The sequence below is a fragment of the Lepidochelys kempii genome, chromosome 23, assembly GCF_965140285.1.
Source record: "Lepidochelys kempii isolate rLepKem1 chromosome 23, rLepKem1.hap1, whole genome shotgun sequence".
Lineage (NCBI taxonomy): Eukaryota > Metazoa > Chordata > Testudines > Cheloniidae > Lepidochelys > Lepidochelys kempii.
The window spans coordinates 3,819,020-3,842,144 of NC_136402.1; the positions used below are offsets into that span (position 1 = coordinate 3,819,020).

At 61.6% G+C, this 23,125-nt stretch overlaps 1 protein-coding gene across 4 annotated transcripts in view; it reads left to right on the top strand.

Annotated features, from left to right (window-relative positions):
- PLEKHG2 (pleckstrin homology and RhoGEF domain containing G2) overlaps positions 1-22,300 on the top strand; it is a 55,136-nt gene extending 32,836 nt beyond the window's left edge. For all 4 annotated transcript variants that reach the window (XM_073321614.2, XM_073321612.2, XM_073321615.2 and 1 more), the window contains exons 5-19: positions 1,147-1,213; positions 2,487-2,533; positions 2,886-3,036; positions 3,743-3,874; positions 4,226-4,408; positions 5,339-5,431; positions 6,051-6,137; positions 6,331-6,364; positions 7,102-7,203; positions 7,516-7,599; positions 8,261-8,302; positions 8,768-8,805; positions 9,244-9,519; positions 10,806-12,360; positions 14,010-22,300. In XM_073321614.2, coding sequence (XP_073177715.2) covers positions 1,147-1,213; positions 2,487-2,533; positions 2,886-3,036; positions 3,743-3,874; positions 4,226-4,408; positions 5,339-5,431; positions 6,051-6,137; positions 6,331-6,364; positions 7,102-7,203; positions 7,516-7,599; positions 8,261-8,302; positions 8,768-8,805; positions 9,244-9,519; positions 10,806-12,360; positions 14,010-16,480 — 5,362 coding nt within the window. In that variant the 3' untranslated portion in view covers positions 16,481-22,300. The remainder of the gene's footprint in view (positions 1-1,146; positions 1,214-2,486; positions 2,534-2,885; positions 3,037-3,742; positions 3,875-4,225; positions 4,409-5,338; positions 5,432-6,050; positions 6,138-6,330; positions 6,365-7,101; positions 7,204-7,515; positions 7,600-8,260; positions 8,303-8,767; positions 8,806-9,243; positions 9,520-10,805; positions 12,361-14,009) is intronic.
- The last annotated feature ends 825 nt before the right edge of the window (positions 22,301-23,125 follow it).

Sequence of the window (23,125 nt, forward strand, 5' to 3'; positions counted from 1 at the left end):
GACTCCTGGGTTCTATTCCCAGCTTTGGGAGGGGAGTGGGGTCTAGTAGTTAGAGCGGGAGTGGGGGCTGGGAATCAGGTCTCTGGGAACATCAGGGTATCAGCTGCAGCCAGGTTTAGGGTGCGTGTGTGGAGGGGTCGGGTTTGAAACGAAGGAAGGAATGCAGAAACGAGTAAGTGGAAGGAGGGGGTGGCGGATAGGTTCAGCCCCCCTCTCCCCATGGCAATGTTTGGCTGGGGACGGTTGGAGGGGGCAGGTTGGATCAATGAGGAAGCCTCCCCCCCCCACCCATGCCACGCCTTCCGCCATGTGGTTTGCGGCTGGGTTTCTCCTCTGCAGCCCGCCGGTTCCCAGAGCTCATTTCCTGGCGGGGCCGTGCGAGGGCGTGGGGTGGGGGAGGGTGTTCTCGGGGCGCTGATCGCCGGGGAGTCCATGTGAGGGGGGGTGGGGCGGGGAGGGGAGGGAGCCCAGCTCTGGGGCAGAGCAGACGCTGGGGTTGACACAGGACGTGGGGCCGTCAGTTGCTCACTAGGAGGCGCTCTCCCCTCCCAGTTTTCCCTAATCCCAGTGGCCCAGCGGGGGCGCCCTAGAGAAGTGAGACCCTGGCGCGTCCGCCCCGCAGCCCTGTGGAGACGTGAATCCAGAGAACCCACCTTCTGTGTAAATTCACCCTCCACCCCCTACTTAAAGCATTTGGCGAGGGTTGGCCTGGCCGCTAAGCATGTGAGTGCCGCTGCCCTCTACTGGCTCTAATCAGCACTGCCCCTCTGTGTGTCATGGCCGCTATACTGCTAGCGGCTAGTGGGGATTCTCCTTTTGCTCTGGTGGCGGGTGGGGACCGGGCCTTTGCAGCAGAAATCTTGCACCTGTTGCTTGCATTGAAAGGAAGGGAAAGTGCACAGCTCAGGGACTGGGCCTCAGTGCCTTGTTCGTTGAGGTCATGGGTTCGAATCCAGCCTGTATAGTGGAATGCAATTATGCAAACTACATGCAAATTTGGAGTCTGGGCATGCAGTTTCTGGGTGCGTGCAGAGGGGTCTCCCGATAACACAGATCCCCCCCGCCCCCCTCAGAAACAGCCTTTACACTGGGTGCCCCTTTGCATCAGCGGCTTCACCCCCTGCCCTGTTTCTCCCCCTTGTGCAGCGAGCTCCTGGAAGAGCTGGAGAGCAACAGCAGCGCCCATGCCATCGCTGAGTGCTTCGTGCAACGGGTAAGCGCCCGCCTGTCCTGCCCCTCCCTGCCCCCCTCCAGCACCTGGCTGCGACCCCTTTCCACCTCTCCTGCACCCCCTAGCATACCCAGGTGTGTACTGCACAGGCTCCTTCCGGCTCTGTTCAACTTTGGGTGCAGGAGCCGATGGAGGGGTGGGACCGTGTCACGTGGGGGTGGGACATCTAATTCCCCCCCTTTTGCAAGGAGAAAGGGGCACCTCCCAACCGGGGGGGGGTTTGGAGCAGAGCACCCTTAAATGTTGCAGGGTGAGCCGTACCCGATCTGGTTAGGGGGACCCTTTGCTGGGGGAGGGCTAAGGGGGAAGAATGAGAGGGATGCGGGGGAGAAGGAGGAATGGAAAGAATGAAGAGTGCCTAGGGTACAGAGGGGTGGAAGGATGGTGGGTGGGTGGATAAAGGATGGATGGATGGATGGGGGTTGGAGGGGGAAAGAGGGATGCTGGCTGGATGGAGTGGGGGAGGATGGAGGGAGGGAGGGAAGGAATGGGGTGGGAACATCAAATGAGGAAGTGCCTAGTGAAAGGAGGAGCAAACTGATTTCCACTAAGGGGATCTTGGGAGAGATGCCTGCCGTGGGGTGGGGTTGGCGGGGACAGGTTATCAAGGGATATTGGGGGATGAGGGTTGGAGGAGGGGTGACCTGAGGTTGTGGGGTGCAGCCAGAGTAGAGGGGGTCAGTCTGGGAACTTCAGTGGGAGATTGAAGGGGTGGGCTGGGGTGGGAACGAAGTTTGAAGGAGCCAAGCAAAGGGGAATGGCCAGGTGGGGACTGAGTCTAGGCTGAGAGCGCCACACCCCAGAGACGGCTGCATCTCGGAGCCGAGCGAGGGATCCCTATAAAAACAGCCCCGGCACCCCACCCCAGAGGTGGCTGCACCTCACTGCCGGGCTCCATGTATAAACAGCCTAAATCACACACCCCACCCCCAGAGATGGCTGCATCTCAGTGCCAGGTGAGGGATCCCTTATAAACAGCCTCCCCGCATCCCACCCCAGAGGCAGATGCATCTTAGTGCTAGGTGAAGGATTGGCGTATGAACACCCTTGCGCCCCACCCCAGAGGTGGCTGCATCTGAGTGCTAGGGGAGTTGGGTGCCCTTTGGGAGCGGGGCTGGGAAACCCTCCTCCCTCTCTGCACCTTGGCTTTCTCCCCGGTTGGCGCCTCCCGACCCCGCTCGCTCCATGCCCCTGTCCCGTCCCTGCCCTCCCTGGCGCTGCCCCCTCCCCTGACGCCCTCTGTCTTCTCTTGCAGAGTGAGGAATTTGACATCTACACCCTCTACTGCATGAACTACCCCAAGTGAGTAGCTGCCCCCAGCCCAGGAGTGGGGAGGGACGGGGTATCAGAGCAGCATGGGTCCCCCCCCACCGGGCAGGGGGAGGAGGGAGAGGATGCCTGGGCCACTGGGATCTGAGTGTGTCCCCCCAGCCCTGCTTGGGGAAGGGGGCAGGGATGTTAGGAACCAGACTGGGGTGGGTAGGCATGCCCCCTCGCTCGGTGCCGGGGCGGGCACCCCCCAATGTCTGGTGCCAGGCAAGCGGGCACTTTCCCTTGCCCAGTGCTGGGGCGGATGGGCACTGTCCCCCATCGCTCGCCACCTAGCGGTCTGGTGCCCTCGCGGTGCCCGGCTAGCTTGCCCATCTCCCCCCAGCTCAGTGTCGGTGCTGCGGGAGTGCATGGAGAACCAGGTGCTGGCGGGGTTTTTCCGGGAGCGCCAGGCCACGCTGTGCCACTCCCTGCCCCTGGAGACCTACCTGCTGAAACCCGTCCAGAGGATCCTCAAGTACCATCTCCTGCTGCAGGTGGGTGGCACCGCCGAAGGGACCAGCCTCCTTACCCCCGGCTCTAGGGCCGGGCCGACACTCCCTGCCCCTTTCCCCGGGCTGCGGGAGATTCAGGTGGGCAGAGGCGCAGGTGGGGTGCGCAGGTTCCCTGCAAAGGGCTCTGGGAACGGGCACCCGCTTGAAGTGACTGTGATGGATCCACAGAGCAAAGACCCCAGCACTGTCCAGCCAGGAGCTCCCCCCGCAGCCAGAGCTCCCGCCCCACTCCCCACAGCGCCCCCTGCTGGAAGAGACTGGGAGCTCCCGCCCCACTCCCCACAGCGCCCCCTGCTGGAAGAGACTGGGAGCTCCCGCCCCACTCCCCACAGCGCCCCCTGCTGGAAGAGACTGGGAGCTCCCGCCCCACTCCCCACAGCGCCCCCTGCTGGAAGAGACTGGGAGCTCCCGCCCCACTCCCCATAGCGCCCCCTGCTGGGAGAGACTGGGAGCTCTGCCCCATAGCGCCCCCTGCTGGGAGAGGCTGGGAGCTCTGCCCCACAGCTCCCCCTGCTGGGAGAGGCCCTGGAGTCGCTGGGAGCTCGCCCCAGGGGCATGGCCCTTGTTGCCCTGAGGGCCCAGCTTGGCCTCTCCCTGGCGTCTGTGCCAGGACCCCAGGCTGCCGTGGCCCCTGCCGGTGGAGGGAGCCGGTGGGTACTTGAGGGGCCGTTCTCCTGCCGCCCCCCAGGAGCTGGCCCGGCACTGTGAGCGGAGCAGCGCGGGCTACGAGGCGGTGGAGGAAGCCACCATCACCATGACGGCCGTGGCCTGGTACATCAACGACATGAAGCGCAAGCAGGAACACGCCGCCCGGCTGCAGGTGAGGGGGGCAGGGGGGGCACCGTCCTACCACCCCAGTCAACCCCCCCCGCAAAGGGTCCCTCCTGGCCGGACCCCCAGCCCTTTCCACGACCTCCCGCTTCCTCCCCCCACCCCGGGTCACCCTCTTGACAGACCCCGACTGGTCTCCCCCATCTCCTGGTCCCTTCCTGGCTGGACCCCCAACTGCCCCCCACCTGAGCCCTCCCATGCCAGGGACCCTTCCCCCCCAGGTCACCCCCTTGGCAGGCCCCCGGCTGGTCCCTCCCCTCCCCCCAGCGGGTCTCCATCCAGCCAAGCGCCCCCCCCGGCCCACGCGGCGGCTGATCTGTGGCCGTGTCCCCCCCCCCAGGAGCTGCAGGGGCTGCTGGTGGACTGGATGGGGCCGGAGCTGGAGGCCTTCGGGGAGCTGGTGCTGGAGGGGCAGTTCCGGGTACAGCGGGTGCGGCGGGAACGCGCCTTCTTCCTCTTCAGCAAGATGCTGCTGGTCGCCAAGCGCCGCGGGCCGGCCTTCGTCTACAAGAGCCACATCTTCGTAAGGGGGGGCGAGCAGGGGGGAGGGGTGTCCCCGTCCAGTGGGGGGTGAGCAGGGGCAGGGGCACCCCTACACCCTGGGGTGCATGGCCAGGGCTCGCTCTCTTCTCTGAGGAGTGGGTGAGGGAGGGGGGCTCCCTGTTCTCTGGGGGGTGAGCAGGGGGAGGGGCACCCCTACACCCTGGGGTGCATGGCCAGGGCTCGCTCTCTTCTCTGAGGAGTGGGTGAGGGAGGGGGGCTCCCTGTTCTCTGGGGGGTGAGCAGGGGGAGGGGCACCCCTACACCCTGGGGTGCATGGCCAGGGCTCGCTCTCTTCTCTGAGGAGTGGGTGAGGGAGGGGGGCTCCCTGTTCTCTGGGGGGTGAGCAGGGGGAGGGGCACCCCTACACCCTGGGGTGCATGGCCAGGGCTCGCTCTCTTCTCTGAGGAGTGGGTGAGGGAGGGGGGCTCCCTGTTCTCTGGGGGGTGAGCAGGGGGAGGGCCGTCCCCATCCAGTGGGGGATGGGAAGGGGGAGGGGCACCCCCATCCCCAAGGGGGCATGGCCAGGGCTCGCTCTCTTCTCTGGCGGCTGGGTGACGGGTCTCTATTCTCTGGGGGGTGAGCAGGGGAAAGGGCACCCCTTTCCCTTAGGGGGCGGGGGCTCCCTATCCTTTGGGGGAGGGGCATCCCAAATCCACTGGATGGCAGGGGGCCCCCCTCACCTTGGCTGGCTTTCCCCAGCTGTCCCTCTGTGGCCGAGGCGGGGTCTGTACTAGCCCCTGTAGAGTGGGCCCGCGTGGCCCCCATCGAGGGGTGCCCGGCCCCTGGGCAGTTTCCCCCCCCGGCAGCTCCCCCATGTCGTGTCCGGGCCCCTGTGCTGTCCCCTGCCCCCACGAGGGGCCGGCAGCCAGAGCAGGGAGGGACCATGCTGCGCTCTGCTCCCCCGACCCAGTGCTGTAACCTGGCCCTGTCGGAGAGCCTCAAGGACCCCCTGAGCTTCAAGATCTCGGACCTCACCATCCCCAAGCAGCAGCACGTGGTGCAGGTGAGTGCAGCCCCCCCTCCACCCCGAATGTTGCGGCGCTAGGGGGCAGGGACTTGTCAGTGGGGTCTGGGGGAGGAGGACTCTGCCCTTGCAACGAGTTCCAAGGGCAATTCCCCAATGCGGCGCTAGGGGGCGCTGTGTTGGGGAGGAGGGTCTCTTTCCTCATCACGCAGGCCTCCCCCCCCCCCCGGTACCCCCTGCAGGGAGTGGGGGGGCTCAGAAGGGGGCGCTCTCCTCACGGCCCCAGGGTTGTGTTGGGGTGCGTTGTCCTTTTGCCGGAGAGACGCAGCCGAGATCCTGCCAAGTTGTGGCTAGTGAAGATCCCCTGGCCCTTGCCCCTGGCCAAAACCCGGATCGGTTTCCCCTCTGCACCTTCACTGGGATCCTTCCTCGCTCCCTGCTGGGCGAGGGGTCCCTGTATAACCAGCCCCCGCGCTCCACCCCAGAGGACTCTGTACCTCTCTCCGGGACAAGGGATTCCTGTATAAATAGCCCCGTCGCCCCACCCCAGAGGACGCTGTATCTCAGCACCAGGGGAGGGATCTCTGTATGAACAGCCCCTGCCCCAGCAGCGGCTGCATCTCAGCGGTGGGTGTTACTTCCCCCGTCCCCTCTGCAGGCCAGGAACCAGGAGGAGAAGCGGCTGTGGATCCATTACCTGAAGCGTCTGATCGTCGAGAACCACCCAGCGTCGATCCCTCAGAAGGTGAGCAGGGGAAGGATGCAGCTAAGGGGTCTCCACTGGCTGCTCGGGGTCTGTTCTCAGACCTCGCTCCTGTTCCTAAGGGAGCCATTGGCTCTGGCTGCCTCCCGCAGCGGGCTGCGCTCCCCTCTTACCCCTGCAGGGGGCGCTGTGCCCTGCAGCCAGGTGTGTAACCCCCTTTTCCTTGCTGTTACAGGCCAAGCAAGTGCTGCTGGAGAACAGCTTCCAAAGTAAGTGAGGGGCTCTCTGCACCCAGCCCCCCTCTCCCAGAGCTGGGGAGAGAACCCAGGAGTCCTGGCTCCCAGCCCTCCCCTGCTCTAACCCCTAGACCCCGCTTCCCTCCCAGAGCTGGGGAGAGAACCCAGGAGTCCTGGCTCCCAGCCCTGCCCTGCTCTAACCCCTAGACCCCGCTCCCCTCCCAGAGCTGGGGAGGGAACCCAGGAGTCCTGGCTCCCAGCCCTCCCCTGCTCTAACCCCTAGACCCCGCTCCCCTCCCAGAGCTGGGGAGGGAACCCAGGAGTCCTGGCTCCCAGCCCTCCCCTGCTCTAACCCCTAGACCCCGCTCCCCTCCCAGAGCTGGGGAGAGAACCCAGGAGTCCTGACTCCCAGCCCTCCCCTGCTCTAACCCCTAGACCCCGCTCTCCTCCCAGAGCTGGGGAGAGAACCCAGGAGTCCTGACTCCCAGCCCTCCCCTGCTCTAACCACTAGACCCTGCTCTCCTCCCAGAGCTGGGGAGAGAACCCAGGAGTCCTGGCTCCCAGCCCCCCACCTCTGCTGTAGGCCAGTAGCCTTGTGGCCGTTGCTGAGTGACAGGACTGGAGGGGATGGAAGGAGGAGGGGCTGGGCAGGGTATAAGCAGAGCACAGGGCTCGTGGAGCTGCCAGATTTGCCGGGGTCTGATGCATGGACAGCGTTTGGGGAGGGGGCAGGTGCGGTGTTAGACACTCCAACCCCTCGTCTGTACCAGGCTCCCCGGAGATCCGCTGCAGCCCGGAGCCCCTGAAGACGCCGGCCCCCTCTCCAAGGATGGAGGACGCTTGGGGCTACGGCCGCGGCAGGCGGCAGTCAGGTACCAAGGGGCCGGGGGGAAGGCGGGGTGCAGTGGGGTGGGGGTCTTCCCAGCCACGGGCCAGGCCCCGTTGAGCTGAGCTGGGACGCCAAGGGGATCTTGACGCCAGCAGGTGGGGGTGGGACCGTGTGCCAGGGAGCGGGTCCTGGTGCTAATGTCCCCATGTGCAAGGACCCTGCTGAATTAAGGGGCTGGCCGGGGAATCCCGACCCTCTTGTCCCGGTTCATCTGCCTTTCCCCAGCCCCAGGGAAGCCAGAGGCAAGGGTGGGGCAGGATTCCTCTCTGATCTGGTCTCTCCTGTCCCGTTTCAGAGCCGCCGGAGAGAGCCCGCAAAAGCTGCCCCGTCGCCCAGCTGGATGGCGCCCCTCAATACCGCCGTGGGCGCAGGCAGTCCGGTGAGTGCCCCTGAGCCAGTACACGATGGCAGGAGAGGAGACAGCCCGGCTCCTGTGGGGATTTGTGGGGGGTGGCACCTCCCAACTGGTGCAAATGGGGCTGTCAGTGGGCTCCGCCAACAGGGGAAGGATTGATTGGGCCATGAAGACGGAGCCCCCCCGACGGGGAAACTGAGGCATGGATGTTCTTGCAGCAAATAAGTGACCGAGCTGGGGAGAGAACCCAGCCCCCCTGCTCTAGCCACTAGACCCCACTTCCCTCCCAGAGCTGGGGAGAGAACCCAGGAGTCCTGACTCCCAGCTCTGGGAGGGGAGCGGGATCTAGTGAGTTAGAGCAGGGGGGCTGGGAGCCAGGACTCCTGGGTTCTCTCCCCAGCTCTGGAAGGGAGGTGGGGTCCAGTGGCTAGAGCAGGAAACAAGAAGGTCAGGACTCCTGGGTTCTCTGCCAAAGACTTCCTGTGTGACTTTGTATAAGTCGTCTCCACTTTGTGCCTCAGTTTCCCCGGCTGTCATTCCACCTGCTGGCATGGGCAGCTCAGGGGAGCTCCCCAGGTGACCCGAGCAGCTCCAACTCTTCCTGGCAGGGTGGAACCTGAGTGTTCCCGCCCTCTCCCTGCCCCTGGGGGGCTTCAGCTAACGCTTCCTCTTCCTCTGTCCACAGAGCCGGCCACTGAGCTGAGCCAGATGGGACAGGAGCAGAACGGTAAGTATCCTCCACCCTGCTCTCTTACTGGCCTGCAGCCCTGACCCGCAGCCCCCACCGATCCCAGCCCTGGGCTCTCCCACAGCTTTCCTGGTGCCCCTCACCTCCCTGCTATCCCAGCCCTGGGCTCCCCCCAACCAGTACCGTTGCTGACACGTAGACAGTGCTGAGTTTTGGACCTCAGCCTTCCCGGAAGGTTAGACAGGCACTGGCTATCCCATCACTGCCCACTAGAGGGAAGTCTTGCCCTTTCCTCTAATGCAGGCCCGATACCGGGGTAGATGGGCTCCAAGTCTGACCTGATCTGAAAATTCCTGTGTTCCTAAGAGCCCGGGACAGGACCTGAGCCTAGGAGGCACCAGCGGGGCTGGCCCTTGTTTTGCCAGATGGGTCCGTGCTGGTGGGTTTGGGGCCGGCTGCTCAGGTGTCTAACTCTGGGTTTGTCTCTTTCCCTTCTGCGCTGAGGTCGCTGTCGGGGGCTCCCAGCCACCCCCAAATTGAAGGTAAGGAGCCGGCGTGTTCTGGGGTTTCCCTTCCCCGGTTGGTGTTTTATTGCTGCCAATAAGGGCCTCGGTGCCGGGGTTGGAAGGCGTGTGCTGTGCTCCCAGCTTGGGGGGAGGGGCAGGACTCCTGGGTTCTCTCCTTGGCTCTGAGAGGGGAGTGGGATCTGGTGGTTAGAGTGGGAGGAGGCAGGGAATCAGGACTCCTGGGTTCTATCCCCAGCTCTGGGAGAGGAGTGGGGTCTAGTGGTTAGAGCCGGGGGGAGGCTGGGAATCAGGACTCCTGGGTTCCATCCCCAGCTTGTGTTGGGGGTCGGGGGGGGGTTAAAACAGGTGAATAACCCCACTTCCCTCTCCCCACTCAGTGCCCAGGTCTGGGGGGCCTGCGTGGAGGGAGGGATCTGGGGGGACTTAGCAGCCTGGGGCCTGTTCTCTTTGCAGCACGCGGGCAGCGAGGGGGAGCTGTTCCCCGCCCCGCTACCCCTGGCGCCCTCGGGCAGCGTCTGCACCCTGGACTCCAGCGTGGCTGAGGAGTCGGACCCCGGCGAGGATGCCGAGTCACCCCCGTTCTGCCTGGCCGAGGAGCCGCTGTCCATCACTGAGGAGATCCTGGAGCTGCTCAGCCAGAGGGGGCTGAGCAGGGACCTGGGGACGGAGGAGACACCCTGGGGGCAGGGGGAGCAGCGCCCTGGGAGCCCCGCTCCACAGCCAGAGCAGGTACGTGAGGAGAAGGGGCATAATGGGAGAGAGGATAGAGGCAGCATTCGCAAGTGGATGGGGCACTGGGCTGGGAGCCAGGACTCCTGGGTTCTATCCCCGGATCTGGGAGGGGAGTGGGGTTTAGTGGTCAGAGCAGGGGTCTGGGAGCCAGGACTCCTAGTTTCTGTCCCTGGCTCTGGGAGGGAAGTGGGATCTAGTGGTTTGAGCAGGGTTGGGGGCTAGGAGCCAGGACTCCTGGGTTCTTTCTCTGGCTCTGGGAGGGGAGTGGGGTCTGGTGGTCAGAGCAGGGCCTGGCACTCAGACTTCTGTGTGCCCTCTGGTAACATTTTCGAAAACACTTAAGAGCAAAAGCCCCATTTTCAAAAGCGACCGGGCCCTTCAGAGTCTGATTCTTCCTGGGTCCCGTAAATGGGACTTGGGATCCGAAAGTGCGTCGGGCCTTATGAAACTTCTACCCCGGCTCTGCCAGCGCGGTGCCATCAGCTTTCTGCCCAGCCCGAGATTTGGCTGAGAAATCCCACGATTTTGGCCTGAGAAATCATGAGATTCAAGTGTTCTTTCTGCTCCTTTGACCTCACGGGTTCCCCCTTTTCTGTGCAACCAGGAGGGCTAGCAATGTCCTTTTGGTCTTTGAATCAAAGCCGAGATTCCCCCGAAAGCCCATGATTCCAGGAGCTGGGTGATTATTAAGTGAAACCGCAAGGATCGTGACCGCTGGCCACGGTGCTGTTAGCTAGACCTGGACGGGAAACTTTTCTCATCCTAGGAGCACGGTCAAGAGATGGAAACATTTTCCCTTCCCAGATCGGGACGTAAAATCAAAATCTCAAAGATTTTCTCCAGTTGGAAATTCGTTTCCGTTCCGGTCGTTTCAAACGTTTCATTTCACTTTTGATCCTTTTTTTTAAAAAAAAAACAACTCGGGGCTCTCCATAAATGGCGTAACACGTTTTGGGGTGATTTTCAAGCCCTGCCCGCCCCAGGTAACACTTTGTAACATGGAAACAAAGCGCGAAATGAAGGATTCACCCATCCGCTGCCGTGTTACCTCATTTTTTACTATTTATATTTTTTATTATTTGGTTTGAACCGGAAAACTGGAATTTTTCATTTAAAAAATGTAGAATCCTTTCCCCCCCGCCCAGGTGTTTTCGAGGCGAGAAATGCGTCCGTTTCCCGCCAGCGGGGGTCCGATTTCGACGGATCAGCATTTTCTGATGGAACAATCCTTTGCTGGGAAGTATCCTCCTCTAACCCTGCTGATGTGTGCTTTGATCCCCCAGGATCCGCCTCCGGACCGCATCGTGCTGGAAGAACGAGCAGAGGGAAGCGAAGTTCAGGAGGGAGATGCCCCTGGGCGAGACGAGCCCCGCCGTAGCAGCTTCGGCGTGATGCAACCCCTCCCGCCATGCCATCCCTCCCGCAGCGAATCGGAGGAGGAGCAGCAAAAGCAGGAGCGGGGCCCTTCCCCTCTTTGTGTCCTAGAAGACCTGGATGCAGAGGAGGCTGCCGGCAAGCCAGAGGTCCTGGCAGGGGATAATGCTTTGCGTGAAGGGCTGGAAGCATCCAGCGGGGAGCTGGGCGCCACCAATGGGGCCTGCCCCCCGTACGGGGATGGGGCAGCACGGGACTCGCCGCTGACCCGAGACGACCGGCTGCTTATCGAGAAGATCAAGTGCTACTACGAGGCAGGCGAGGCTGCCCCAGACCCCCCCGCTCAGGAGGGCGCCCTCTCCGCCCCTGCAGGTGTGGTGCGGGACTCTGTGCTCCACCTCAACCGCCTCCCCCAGCAGGAGGGCGCCATGGACCGCGAGGGAGGCAGGGCTTGTTGGGCCAAGGCCCGCCCTGCCCGCCAGGAGGATGCTCGGAGGAGGTGGGGCCAGTTTCTTGACCAAAACACCAGCCCTCATGGTGCTAACCAAGAGGATTCTGGGAAGGGGGCGGGCCTGGCCTTTGAACAAGGCACTGAATTTGGCACCAACCAAGAGGCCCAAGAGGATGCTGGGAAGGGTCAGGGCCGGCCTATCAACCCAGACATCCATGGCACCAACCAAGAGGATACTGGGAGGGGGCATGGTCAATTCATCAACCAAAACACCCAATCTGGTGCCAACCAAGAGGATTCTGGGAAGGGGCGGGGCCGGCCTATCAACCCAGACATCCATGGCACCAACCAAGAGGATGCTGGGAAGGGGCGTGGTCAATTCATCGACCAAAACACCCAATCTGCTGCCAACCAAGAGGATGCTGGGAAGGGGCGGGGCCAGCTCATCGACCAAGGCACCGAAGCTGGTGCCAACCAAGAGGATGCTGGGAAGGGGCGGGGCCAGCCTGCCAGCCATGCTGCCCTGCCCGCTGCCAGCCAGGAGCCCGAGTACAAGTCGTGCGCGGAGATCCGGCGGGCCTGGCGGGAGAAAGAGCGGGGGGCGGTGGACGCCGTGGGAGGGCGCACCCCCCTCACGAAGCGAGGCAGCAAAGGGCCGGTGGCGGCTCGCGAGCCCCCACCGTTCCTGGAGCCCCTGTGGATCGTGGAGGAGTCTGATCTGGCTGCCCCGCCCCGGCCGCCCCGCGGCGACGGGCTCCCTCGCGCCGACGGTGTCCCGCCCGCCGGCTACGCCCCCCTGCCCGGGCTGTCCGAGGACAGTGCCCCTTGCCTGCTGGAGAACTCGGAGCGGATCCTCAGCAAGGTGCAAGCCCTGGCCCGGATGTACAGCGAGAAGATCGGCCGGGCCAAGGCGGCCCGGAGGCCGCAGGACGGGCCGCACCGCCCGGCACCCAGCAGGATGGGCACCCTGCAAAGCCTGCGGGAGGAGATGCCAGGGCCCTGCCTCCCTCTCTGTGAGTCCCAGGGCCTCTGGCTGGGTGGGTAGGACCCTCCACTGCGGCATGGCTAGGAGGGGGGCCATGGGAGGGGTCCGGGGAAGACCCAGGTGTCAGAGGACCCCACCCTCTGTAGGGCACCCCACGGTGCCGCTCTGCGTGCCAGGCTTTCTCCAGCATGGCTCTACCTCTCCCCACTGCTCCCCACCCTGAGTCCCACTCCCTGCCCCCCTGAGCCAGCCAGTCCCCCCTTCAAATCTCTAGGCTGTGTGGAGAATCATGATGGATCCCAGGGCAATGGGGCAACGTGGAGTCCAGATCGGGGCAGGATCTGATCCTCCAGCAGCGCTGGCCTGTTCGCCCCCCGGCTCCCTGGCCGTTGGCTTACACGGACCTGGGAGGCAAGGGGCAGGGAATCTGGATCCCTCTTTACGTCAGTCTCTGCTGTCTGAGCGCTTGTCCCCGGGTGCCTGGACACCAGAGCAGGCTGGACTGCTCCCCGGAGCCACCAGGCCTGTCCCAGCGCTAGATAACGGGTCCCCGACGCAATGACCTGTGGCGTGCGGCCGGCACCGAGCCGCCCAGGGAGACGGGAGTGCGGAGCCTGAGCAAAGGTGTGCTGGGACCCAGGCGTGGAAGGCAGGATCCGGCTGCCTGGAGCTGCAGAGGGGACTCTGTGCCGGCTGTGGCAGGGCTTGAGGTGCCAGAGGAGCGGCCAGATTGCGGAGCTTTCCTTTAGCTTAAGCTGTACAGGCCTGGGTGGATTTCAAGGACGTGGGTTCTAGTCCCAGCTCCCCTAAGCCGATGGGGATGATCCCTGCAGCCTGCAACACATTCGCTCTGTGCAGGGAGCATTCATAGGCGCAGCTGGGCCCCGTTCGCGCGCACACAGTCATTCCAGGGGGGATCAGCATAGAAAGCTGGCTGGAACCCCTGCAGGCTGCTCCTGCTCCTCCCCGGGCGGCCGCACAAAAGTAGCTGTCCTGGGACCGGAGCCCAGGAAAGAAAATGTTCCTTGCAGGGGCCTGAGAGCAGATGGGAAGAGCCGCTGGGAAACCAGAGCCGGGGGGCTGGCTCTGGGGAAATCAGACACTGCCATCTGAGCAATGTATGTGCGTCTGAGCAAGAGACTGCAGCCCCCCGTCTGGCACTCGCACGACGGGCAGAGTTACCTGCTCAAAGGGATTCAGGAGTTGATTTGCTAGGACAGATCCCCAGCTGGGATGAACGCCAGAGTAATATCCCCGTGCAGTGGGACTCAGCACCATTCCTTTGACTTCCGGGACTCCTAACTCCCGTTCACACCAGCTGGGGTGGGGAGGGGGTCTGACCCTAGGCTCTGTCCTGCTGGGGTCCCTGCACCCCTAGCTTCGGGGGTAAATTGGGGCCGCGTGCTGAGCCTGCAGTAGGAGAGAGAATAATATTCGTCTCCTCAGCAGGTCTCCGAGTGCTTCACAAAGGGGGTCAGTCTCATTACCCCCCTTTTTACAGATGGGGAAACTGAGGCACGGGACTTGCCCAAGGTCACCCTGGAGCAGCGCAAGGAAGAACTGGGTCTTCTGAAGCTCATGCTTGTGCTCTACCCGCTAGGCCACCCAGCTGCGCGTGGGGATAAGGCACTTAAGTCGACAGGGAGCCGCTGACCCCTCTCCCCTTCTCTCCCCCAGGCGAGCCCCGGATCTACGGCCACGTGCTCATCCGTGAGCCCCTCCTGCACCTGAACTGCATCCAGGAGAACGTGCTGCTGGTGGCCGCCATCCGAGGGAACGCCCTGGATCTGCACAGCGACCGGCCTCCACCTCTCCTGGCTTCCCAGTGCCTGGGTTCGGCCCCGGCCGAGGAGCCAGGGCCCGCCTGGCAGGAGCTTCCCGCCCCCGTGGCTGTTTCACCTCCCCCGCTGCTGGTGGAATCGCCTCCGAAGCTCAGCAGGCACCCCCCGAGCCCAGGTGATCCGGCTGGGGAAGGCCCCGGCACGGGCAGGTCTCTGCCGCCTGCTCCTGGCGCTACCGGTGGAAGTGGCATGACGCCCGAAGCCGGGGACTTTGAGGGAGCCGGGTGCCCGTCGGTGCCAGGCTGCCAAGCCAGGCTGGCGGGGGCAGAGCTGGCGGCCAGCGGGCGCCAGGGTGAGGCGAGTGCCAGGGAGGTTTCCGTGGAGACACCAGCCTCCTCTCCCTTCTCGGAAGCGGCCCTGAGCCAGCAGGCGCCGGAGGTGGCCGGTCCGGTCCCAGCCGCCTCCCCCAGCCCTGCGGAGGAGCGTGAGCCAGCGTGTGTCGGCACGTCTGCCGAGCCTGACCTGCTGGGGCCGGGCCCCTCCATCCCTGGCGCCGGCTCCCAGGAGCCGGCGGGGGAGCAGAACCTGCTGCCCGAGGAGCGGGCCCTGGCTTTGGGCGGGGATTCCCCGCCTGGCACTGAGGAGCCATCGCCGGGGCCCGTCAGCTGCGGGACAGGAGAGGCGTCCCCGCCTGCCGCGCCGGACCCTGTCCTGCCGGCGGCACCCTCCGGTGCTGCGGGGTCCCCGTCTCCGCTCCACAGCAACGTCCTGCCTCTGGTAGCTCTGCTGTCCCGGGGCACCCGGCTGCCTTCCCGGGCCACGGGGGTGGCACGCCCGTCCCCAGCTGCCCAGCCCGGCCGCACCGCAGCCCGGCCGGCTCCCACTTCGCCCAGCTCCAGCCTGGATCGCAGCCCCGTCCCGGCTCTGCCGCGCCTCCAGACCTCCTCCCCAGCACACCGGCGCCTGTCCTCCAGCGCCGCGGCCATCTCCAGGTACATTGCCGCCTCCTGCATCAGCCAGAGCCTGGCCAAGAGAAATGCTGCCCCCTCGGGGCCACCTGGCATCCAGCCTCCTCCAGCAGAGACTCCGGCACCCACCAGGCCTCTGCCTGCTTGCTCAGCCATCCCGAGACCGGCTCCCGGCCCCTTGGGGCCACCTGGCATCCAGCCTCCGTCAGCAGAGACCCCGGCACCCACTAGGCCTCTGCCTCCCTGCTCAACCATCCCGAGACCGCCCCCCAGCCCCTTGGGGCCACCTGGCACCCAGCCTCCGTCAGCAGAGACCTCGGCACCCACCAAGCCTCTGCCTCCTTGCTCAGCCATCCCGAGACCGCCCCCCTGCCCTTTGGGGCCACCTGGCACCCAGCCTCTGTCAGCAGAGACCTCGGCACCCACCAAGCCTCTGCCTCCTTGCTCAGCCGTCCCGAGACCACCCCCCGGCCCCTTGGGCTCCAGAGCCCTAGCACCCCCATCTGCTCCATTACCCAGTGAGAAGGCCAATGCCTGGTCCCATTGTACCAGCAAGCGGGACCCTTCCCAGCTCAGCGTCTGCCCTCCCCCCTGTGCCAGCCCCGGGTCGCCCTCTCCCGCGGGCTTTTGCCGCAATTCCAGCTGGCTGGGGGAGCCCATCCCCTTGGCACCTGGCTCAGCCGTGCTGCTGGCCTTCGACCGTCTCTCGGGGATGTGCCTGGGCCCCCGAGCTAAGCAGCCCACCCCCTTCTCCTCTGCTTCAGAGCCCAGCTCCAGGGTCCAGTCTCCAGCGCCGGCCTGCCAGCGGGTGTGCTCCCCCCCTCCCTCCAGCCAACGCCCTGCAGTGGGAAGAGCTGGCTGTGCCCCCCCACGGCCTTGCTCCTTCGCCCCCTTGCATGTCCCCACCCAGCCTTCCACCCCCCGCCTCTCCTCCCCCCTGCAGCCCACCTCCTACCCCTCCGCCACGTTACCTCAGCCAGGCAGGAGGCCGAGGGGAAACCCCGAGAGCCCCCCATCCCCTAGGGATGCAGACAGGGCGGGGTGCTGCTCCGGGGCGCCCTCTAGCGGCTCAGCCAGTCCCAGCCCCGACGAACTGGATGGCATCAAGTGGCCAGACATCCCCGGCTTGCGTTCCAGGTACGCTGAGCGGGCGGGCAGCATGGGGCCGCCGGGTTCGCCAGAGGAGTACCCCAAAGCGAGGGGGGACTTGGCTCGGGACACGGGACCCCATCGGGCCAGCTACTCCACCACTGTCAACATCCAGATCGGGGGCAGCGGCCGGATCGCCTCCTTCAGCAACGCGCAGGTCAGCCTCACCCACCCGCTGCTGGCAGCACCTGGGCAGCCCAGCGCAAGGCGGATCAACGGCAGCACCTTAGAGACCCCGCAGAAAACGTGACGGGCCAGGTCGGGCGGGGGGGTTTACAGCCACGGCTGCAGGACCACTCCTGGCTCTGCATGTCCCTGGGACCAATGGGACCAATTTCTAGGGCTGGATGGTAGGGGGGGATGAATTGTTATTGACCCACTGGGGTTGGCAGGGGTGGGGCCAGATCCCCAGCTAGGGTAATTTGGCCCTACTCTATTGACACCAGCTGGGGGTCTGGGCCCATTGACCTCAATTGAATGAGGCCCATTGATACCAGCTGGGGGTCTGGGTCCATTAATGGAGCGACGCCCATTGACCCCACTGCAGTGAGGCCCGTTGATACCAGCTGGGGATCTGGGCCCATTGACCCCAATGGAATGAAGCCCCTTGATGCCAGCTGTGGATCTGGTTTCCTTGGGTGACTTTAGAGGCACAGTGGGGTGGATAAGGCCAGCTGAACTCAAGAGTCTGTCCGTGCAATTAAGCAACTGTCTCTAGCCCTCCCAGGCCAGGAGGGAGCTGCGGGACCTGTTCTGTAAAAGCCGTGTGGCCCCAGCGGATTGTGCTCGTCCCAGCCAGGTGGCCACGGCACCCACAGGCCAACAGGCTAAGTGCTCTCCGCCTTGCAAGCCCCCACCTGAGGCAAACGGCATTCGGTTCTGGCTCTGGGTTGTTTTAACTGCCTAGCTCGTTCCTCTGCGGATTGGGCCTGGACGGGGACCAAAGTGAGCGGTGTGGGTGTTTGTAAAGAGGAGTGGGCACTAGGGGGACACAAACGCACACAAAAGCCTAGCCAGCAGGGGGCAGGATACACACCTGCACGCACCCTTCAGCGTGCACGGTGCAGTACGGACATATGCACACCTCTTTAGCCAGCAGGGGGATCTGCACGCACACCCGCCTAGCCAGAAGGGAGCAGTGTGGACCCACGCAGAGCCAGCAGGGGGCAGTAGGCATACACCCAACTATTTTCCTGCTCCTTTTAAGGGTGAAAACCAAAGTGTCTTCCGGGCCAAATCCTTGCTTCAGCCACACTCTGCTTGAAGCAGCCCAGCAGAGCGAGGGCAGCAGGCCTGGGGAAAGCCATTGTCCTGGTGCAGAGCCTGGTGCATTAAGCTGCGTGGAGCCTGGCTCGGCTTGCTAGACCCGGGGGTCAGTTTGTCTTTGGACTCTGGTGCATTGAGATGCTGAGCTGTGGCAGCCAGACAATCCCTGTTGTGCCTTCACTCTGCTGTTTGGGCCTCCCCGGGCAGAAATCCAGCTCCACAGAAGTCCCCCTTAAACCTGCGTGAGCTGTTGCCCAGGGGTCGTATTCCTAGTTCTGCTACAAACTCCTAGTGTGTGACTGTGGTCTAGTCACTTCATCTGCCCTGTGCCTCATTTCCCCCCAGGGGGATTGTGGACTCTTTGGGGCAGGGTGTGTTGCTTGCTCTGGGCACGGCATACATCTCAATTTTTCCGGGTGCTACTGTAATTAATCTAATAGAAACTGAAACTACAGCTCTGGTGAGCTGAAGCTGGTGCATGCCCTAAAATATGTAGGAAGTGGGAAGTTGCTTTCTCTCCAAGGGAACCACAGGTGTGTCCTCAACACATGCTTAAGAGTTGGCCCCAGGATCACACAGAGCGTGCTGGAAATGACAAGGCAGCCAAGTCCGTCTGTTTACGAGGCCTAAACGCACCTTAAACTCAAATTTGCCCGTAAAAATTGCATTGGGACAGTTGGGTAGAACCGGTTTTTAAAAATATTTGTATCAGATCAACATTGAAATCATCAGCTCAATGTCTGTTTAAACCAGCTGGGAATCTGGCCCCATTGACTCGCCCCGTTTAAACTTGGTGGCTCTCCAGCTCTACAGAGTGGCCACTGGTCCAAATTACTCCAGAATGATTTTTTCCCCCTCCCTAGGCACATAAAACCCTGTAACTCAAAACCACTCCTCAGTTTCTTCCCAGCTTTCCCTGGAGCTGAGTTACCCTGAGATTCTAGTGGATCTTGCTGATGAATTTAAGATGCAAAATACCAGTTTGCTTAAATATTGCACAGGTACAGTAAAATCCCTCCAGATGGAGCAATCCTGGGTTGTGATTTGGATGAAACTTCTTGGGATGTTTGAATCCCTGCTTGTTTTCCTTGAAATTAACAAGGGGAAATAGTGTGTGTGTGTGTGTGTGTGTTTCCTTTCCCTAAAAGAGGAAATCAGGAACAGGGTGGCAATAAAATGAGAATAATGAAATAAAGATCGGCTCCTTGGAAAAGCAGTGCAGCTATGTCTGTGGTTTTGCAATGAGTTTTTCTGCTTCATTTCTAAAGCTGGGATTGCACAAGGCAATTTTTAAATTGGAGCAGCAGGTAGTTAAAGAGACTCTGGTATTTAATATCGAGCCTTCCAGATGGAACCATTTAGCTACATGTTTCTGCAAATTATTTCACAGCCCACCAATTGGGTGGCGGGGGGGGGAATCTCTCTATGGTTATTAGCTCCTTTACCGCTTGTAATGTATGAGCCTGCATGTTTTCGTCCATTTGAGATTCAACTTTTTTCTCCTCTGACTGCTGGGGCAACGCTCGCCTTGGGCAATCTGGTCAAGATGTCAAGGCCAGGTTTAAAATGTCATTCATTTCCTTCTCTTGTGGCCTTTTTTTTTTTTTTTTAAAAGGCCAGAAGGCACCATCCTGCCTTTCTGTATAATCCAGGCAGCCAGCCCCTCCTGGCCATTCCTGTCCAGCCCATGCCTTCAGGCTAAACTAGAGCCAATCTTTAGCCAGTCTTGATCTAAAGAGTCTGAGAGCTGGAGAATCTGCCCTGTCCCTTGGGGAACTTCTCCAATGGTTAGCTCCTTGCCCCATTACCCACTTGCTGCCCCCTCCCTGTTTCCAGTCTCCCTGCCTCTAGATCTTGTTTTCCCTTTGCTCAATTATCAAGCCCTCCACTATCAACAAACTCCTTCCCGTGTAGGTCCGACCGCCCCTTTTTGACTCAAGCGGCTCATCAAAGGTGGGGGCCATGCAATTGTTCCAGCTGGGAAGAGAAGTTGACGATAGAATCTGGCACCTTTGATGCAATCTTGTTTATTTGCAAGGGACCATACAAAGTCCTGTTTCTCTGAACACAGGTGGACCCAAAACATGAGAGCTCGCTTCCTTACCCACAGCAGCACACATCCTGTGGGTGTGTCTGTCTTTCTTTCTGTGCATCTCCCTCTCCATGTGCTGTGCCTCCAAGACACTTACCCCAAAATCTATACTCTGCCAAACTCCCCTTCACCAAAGTCTTTTGAATTCCTGAGTGGCTGTGGTTTGCTGTGGTCTTGGAGAATGCTGTTGTATCTTACACTGAAGTTGAATGAAGGACAGCTGTTAGCTCATCCGTTTCAGGGGGTTTAACCCAACCTAGGGCAGTACTTCTAGCCCGACATCACGTCCTCTCCTCGGTTAATGAAATCGACTGAGCTTCCCCAGCCCTCAGCTGGTCTCATAGCTCCTCTTTGTTCATGGACCTGACTCTGATCTCACTTCCACCTGGTTTACGTCAGAGGGGGCACCAGACTGGAGCTGAGCCGAGGCCCGTCTCGCCCGGTATCCCAGCTCTGAGGGTGGCCAGCGCCAGGTGCTGCAGAGCAAGGTGTAAGAACCCTGCAGGGGCAGATGGGGGATAAGCTCCCCCCTCCCCGCCACATTAGGAATCTGTCTCATCTCTAATAGTCTGAGATCATCTTATGCCCTGAAGTAGGGGGTTCTGTCTCCCTCAACATGGTTGTAAATCGAGCCACTCCCCCAGGGTATTATTATTGACTGCGTTAGCGTAGCACCTAGGACCAGGACACCCCCTCCCCCCATGCCAAAAATTGCATGTTTTCATTGCTATTAGGTGTATTACGGTAGCACTCGGGCGCCCCAGTCATGGGCCAGATCCCATTGTGCCAGAAGCTGTATGTTTTTATTAGCATTAGTTATGTTACAGTAGCACCCAGGAGCCCAGTCATAATCCAAGACCCCCCCACTGTGCCAGGTGCTGTACATTTGTTTTGCTATTAGGTGTATTATGGTAACACTCAGGTGCCCCGTCATGGCCCAGGACCGCATTGTGCCCGGTGCTGTATATTTTTATTGCTCTTAGGTGTATTACGGTAGCACCTAGGTGCCCTGTCATGGCCCAGGACACTTGTCAGGTGCTGTACAAATACAGAACTGTCCTACCTCCAGTGACTTCCTGTGGGGTGTTGTCCCAATGCAGAGGGGTGAATCTCAGCCCTGGGGAGGAATTGTGGTGGAGGTGGCCCTTCCTTCCCCCACCCACTGGGGAACCCCCTTCCCACCCCATCTGCTTTGCCCTGCTTTGTCGCTGGGCCGCATGGTACGTATTTTTCCAGCCTCATCCCCCCCGGCACGGCTTCTATCCCTGCCGTCCCTCGGCCAGTTCTTTCCTGGTGTCGTTTTTGCCTGTCCTCAGAGCCATCCAGCGAATCGACCGATTTATTTGATGTGGCCCCCAAATAACACCCCACCCCTGCAAATGGAAAAGCCAAAAGATAGTGCAAAACCGACACTAGGCCTAGTGCGGCGCTCAGACCAGTGGGTCGGCGGCCAGCTTGCTGGGCTTCTCTTCCCGGGTCTGGGCAGGAACGCGCCCTGCTGGTTAGGGAGGGAGCCAGGACTCCTGGGTTCCACTCTCAGGTCTGGCTTGACGTGTGGTCTAGCGGTGAGAGCCACGACTCCTGGGTTCCAGTCCCAGATCTGGGTTGGTGTGTGATCTAACAGAGAGAGCAAGGGGACCTGGGTTCCTGTCCTAGTTCTAGGAGAGAGTGAAGATCAACAGTTAGCGGAGGGAAGCCAGGACTCCTGGGTTCCATTCTCAGCTGCGTTGCGCCCTCCTGGGCAGACGTGACCCCCTGAGCCATGGCGAGGAGGGGGAGGGTGACACAGGAGGTCGGTGGACATTTGAGTGTGACCAGGGGTGTGCGGGAGCGGGACGGGGGTGAGTGGTAAGTGCTGAAGGCTGTGAAATTGAGAAGGGATGAGGGATCAAGCTATCCAGGTATTCGTATGCTCCTACGCTGCCCATCACCATGGCCTCTGAGCCCCTTCCAAGCGCTAATGGATTGCTCCTGCCAACGTCGCCTCAGATTTCCCCAATGCGCTCCAATCCAACGGCGCGTGGCCTAGCGGTGAGAGCAAAGCACCAGGAGCCAGAACGCCTGGGTTCTTTTCCCAGCTCAAGGTAGCTAGATCTAGTGGTTAGAGCAAGCCAGGACTCCTGGGTTCTTCGTAAAGTCTAGGTGGGCAGTGGCATCTAGTGGTTAGAGCAGGGGTGGGGGGGACTGAGAGCAGGTTTCATGGGTTCTACCCCCAACTTTGGGAAAGGAGTGTGTTGCTTCCCGTCAGTGGTTAGAGCAGGAGGGACCAGGCGCCAGGATCAGGCCTCCAGTAACGTTGTCTCCGTCCAAATCGTTGGACAGCCACTTGTGACCGAAAATGAATGTTTACACTTTCCTCTGGGCCAGCGGCCGCCTCGGCTCACACCCCTGCTCGCCAGAGCTTTTGTGGTTTTCAAACAGCTTTGTCCATTATTTATGCTGTCACAATCACCTTTAAATTAACGCCCCAGGGTTTTTAGTTCCTCTGGCTTCTTGTGAAGTTTGCCTTCTTGTAAATCCATTGGCGGTGGTTAGGATCTGATGTTATGTTACCGGCCTGGTGGATTGGTTTACGGCCCCTGTATCATACGTACAACTTGGTTGGACGTGTTTGTTCTTTTTACTTCTGGTTTGGTTTGTTTTTGTATTAACGTTAATTTTGGAAGAGAAAAAAAATTGCCAGCCATAAATAAACAGTGATGTTTTCAGTGATGCTGGACTCCCTCTCTCTCTCGAGCAGGCCCTCATTGGAATAACTGTCCCCAGCACATCTCCTTAGCCAAGCTTTCTCAGATGGGGAAACTGAGGCTCAGGAGAAAGTGGCTGCCCCACAATGAGCTGGTGGGATTAGAACCCAGGAGTTCTGGCTCCCGGCTCAACCCACTAGGCCCCTCTCCCTGCCGCAGCCAGAAAGAGAACCCAGGTGTCCTGGTTCTGATACAGCCTTGCTCTAGACCCCACTCCCCTCCCAGAGCCAGGGAGAGAACCCAGGAGTCCTGATTCCCAGCCCACCACTTAAGTGTCCTTCCTTCGTTATGACAGACCAAGGAGCCCCAGAGCCAGGGGCCGCCTCCTGTGAGCAAAAACTCACCCATACATAGCCTCTCTGTCCCCACACCTCTCCCCTCTTCTGCTCCCCCTCTCCTCACAACCCATGCCCTTTTCTGCCCCCTCCCCTCCATACGGAACCCCTCCCTTCCCCCATACATATCCTCCCCCTCCCTTCCCCCACGCCCCCTCTCCTGCTCCCCCTCCTGTCACAGCCACTCTCTTTTCTGCCCCTCCCTACACAAACTTTCCCCTCCCCCATACATATCCTCCCCTCTCCCTCCCCCCCCTCCCCTCACAACCCCCTCCCTTTTCTGTCCCCTACACAACCCCTCCCTTCCCCATACATATCCTTCCCTTTCCCTGCCCCCACACTCCTCCCCCTCCCTTCCCCCCCACCCCTCCCCTCTCCTGCTCCCCCTCCCCAGCTGCTCATAGCCCTGACTCACAACCAAGCAGATCAAACCCAGAGCTGGCTGCAGCTGCAGC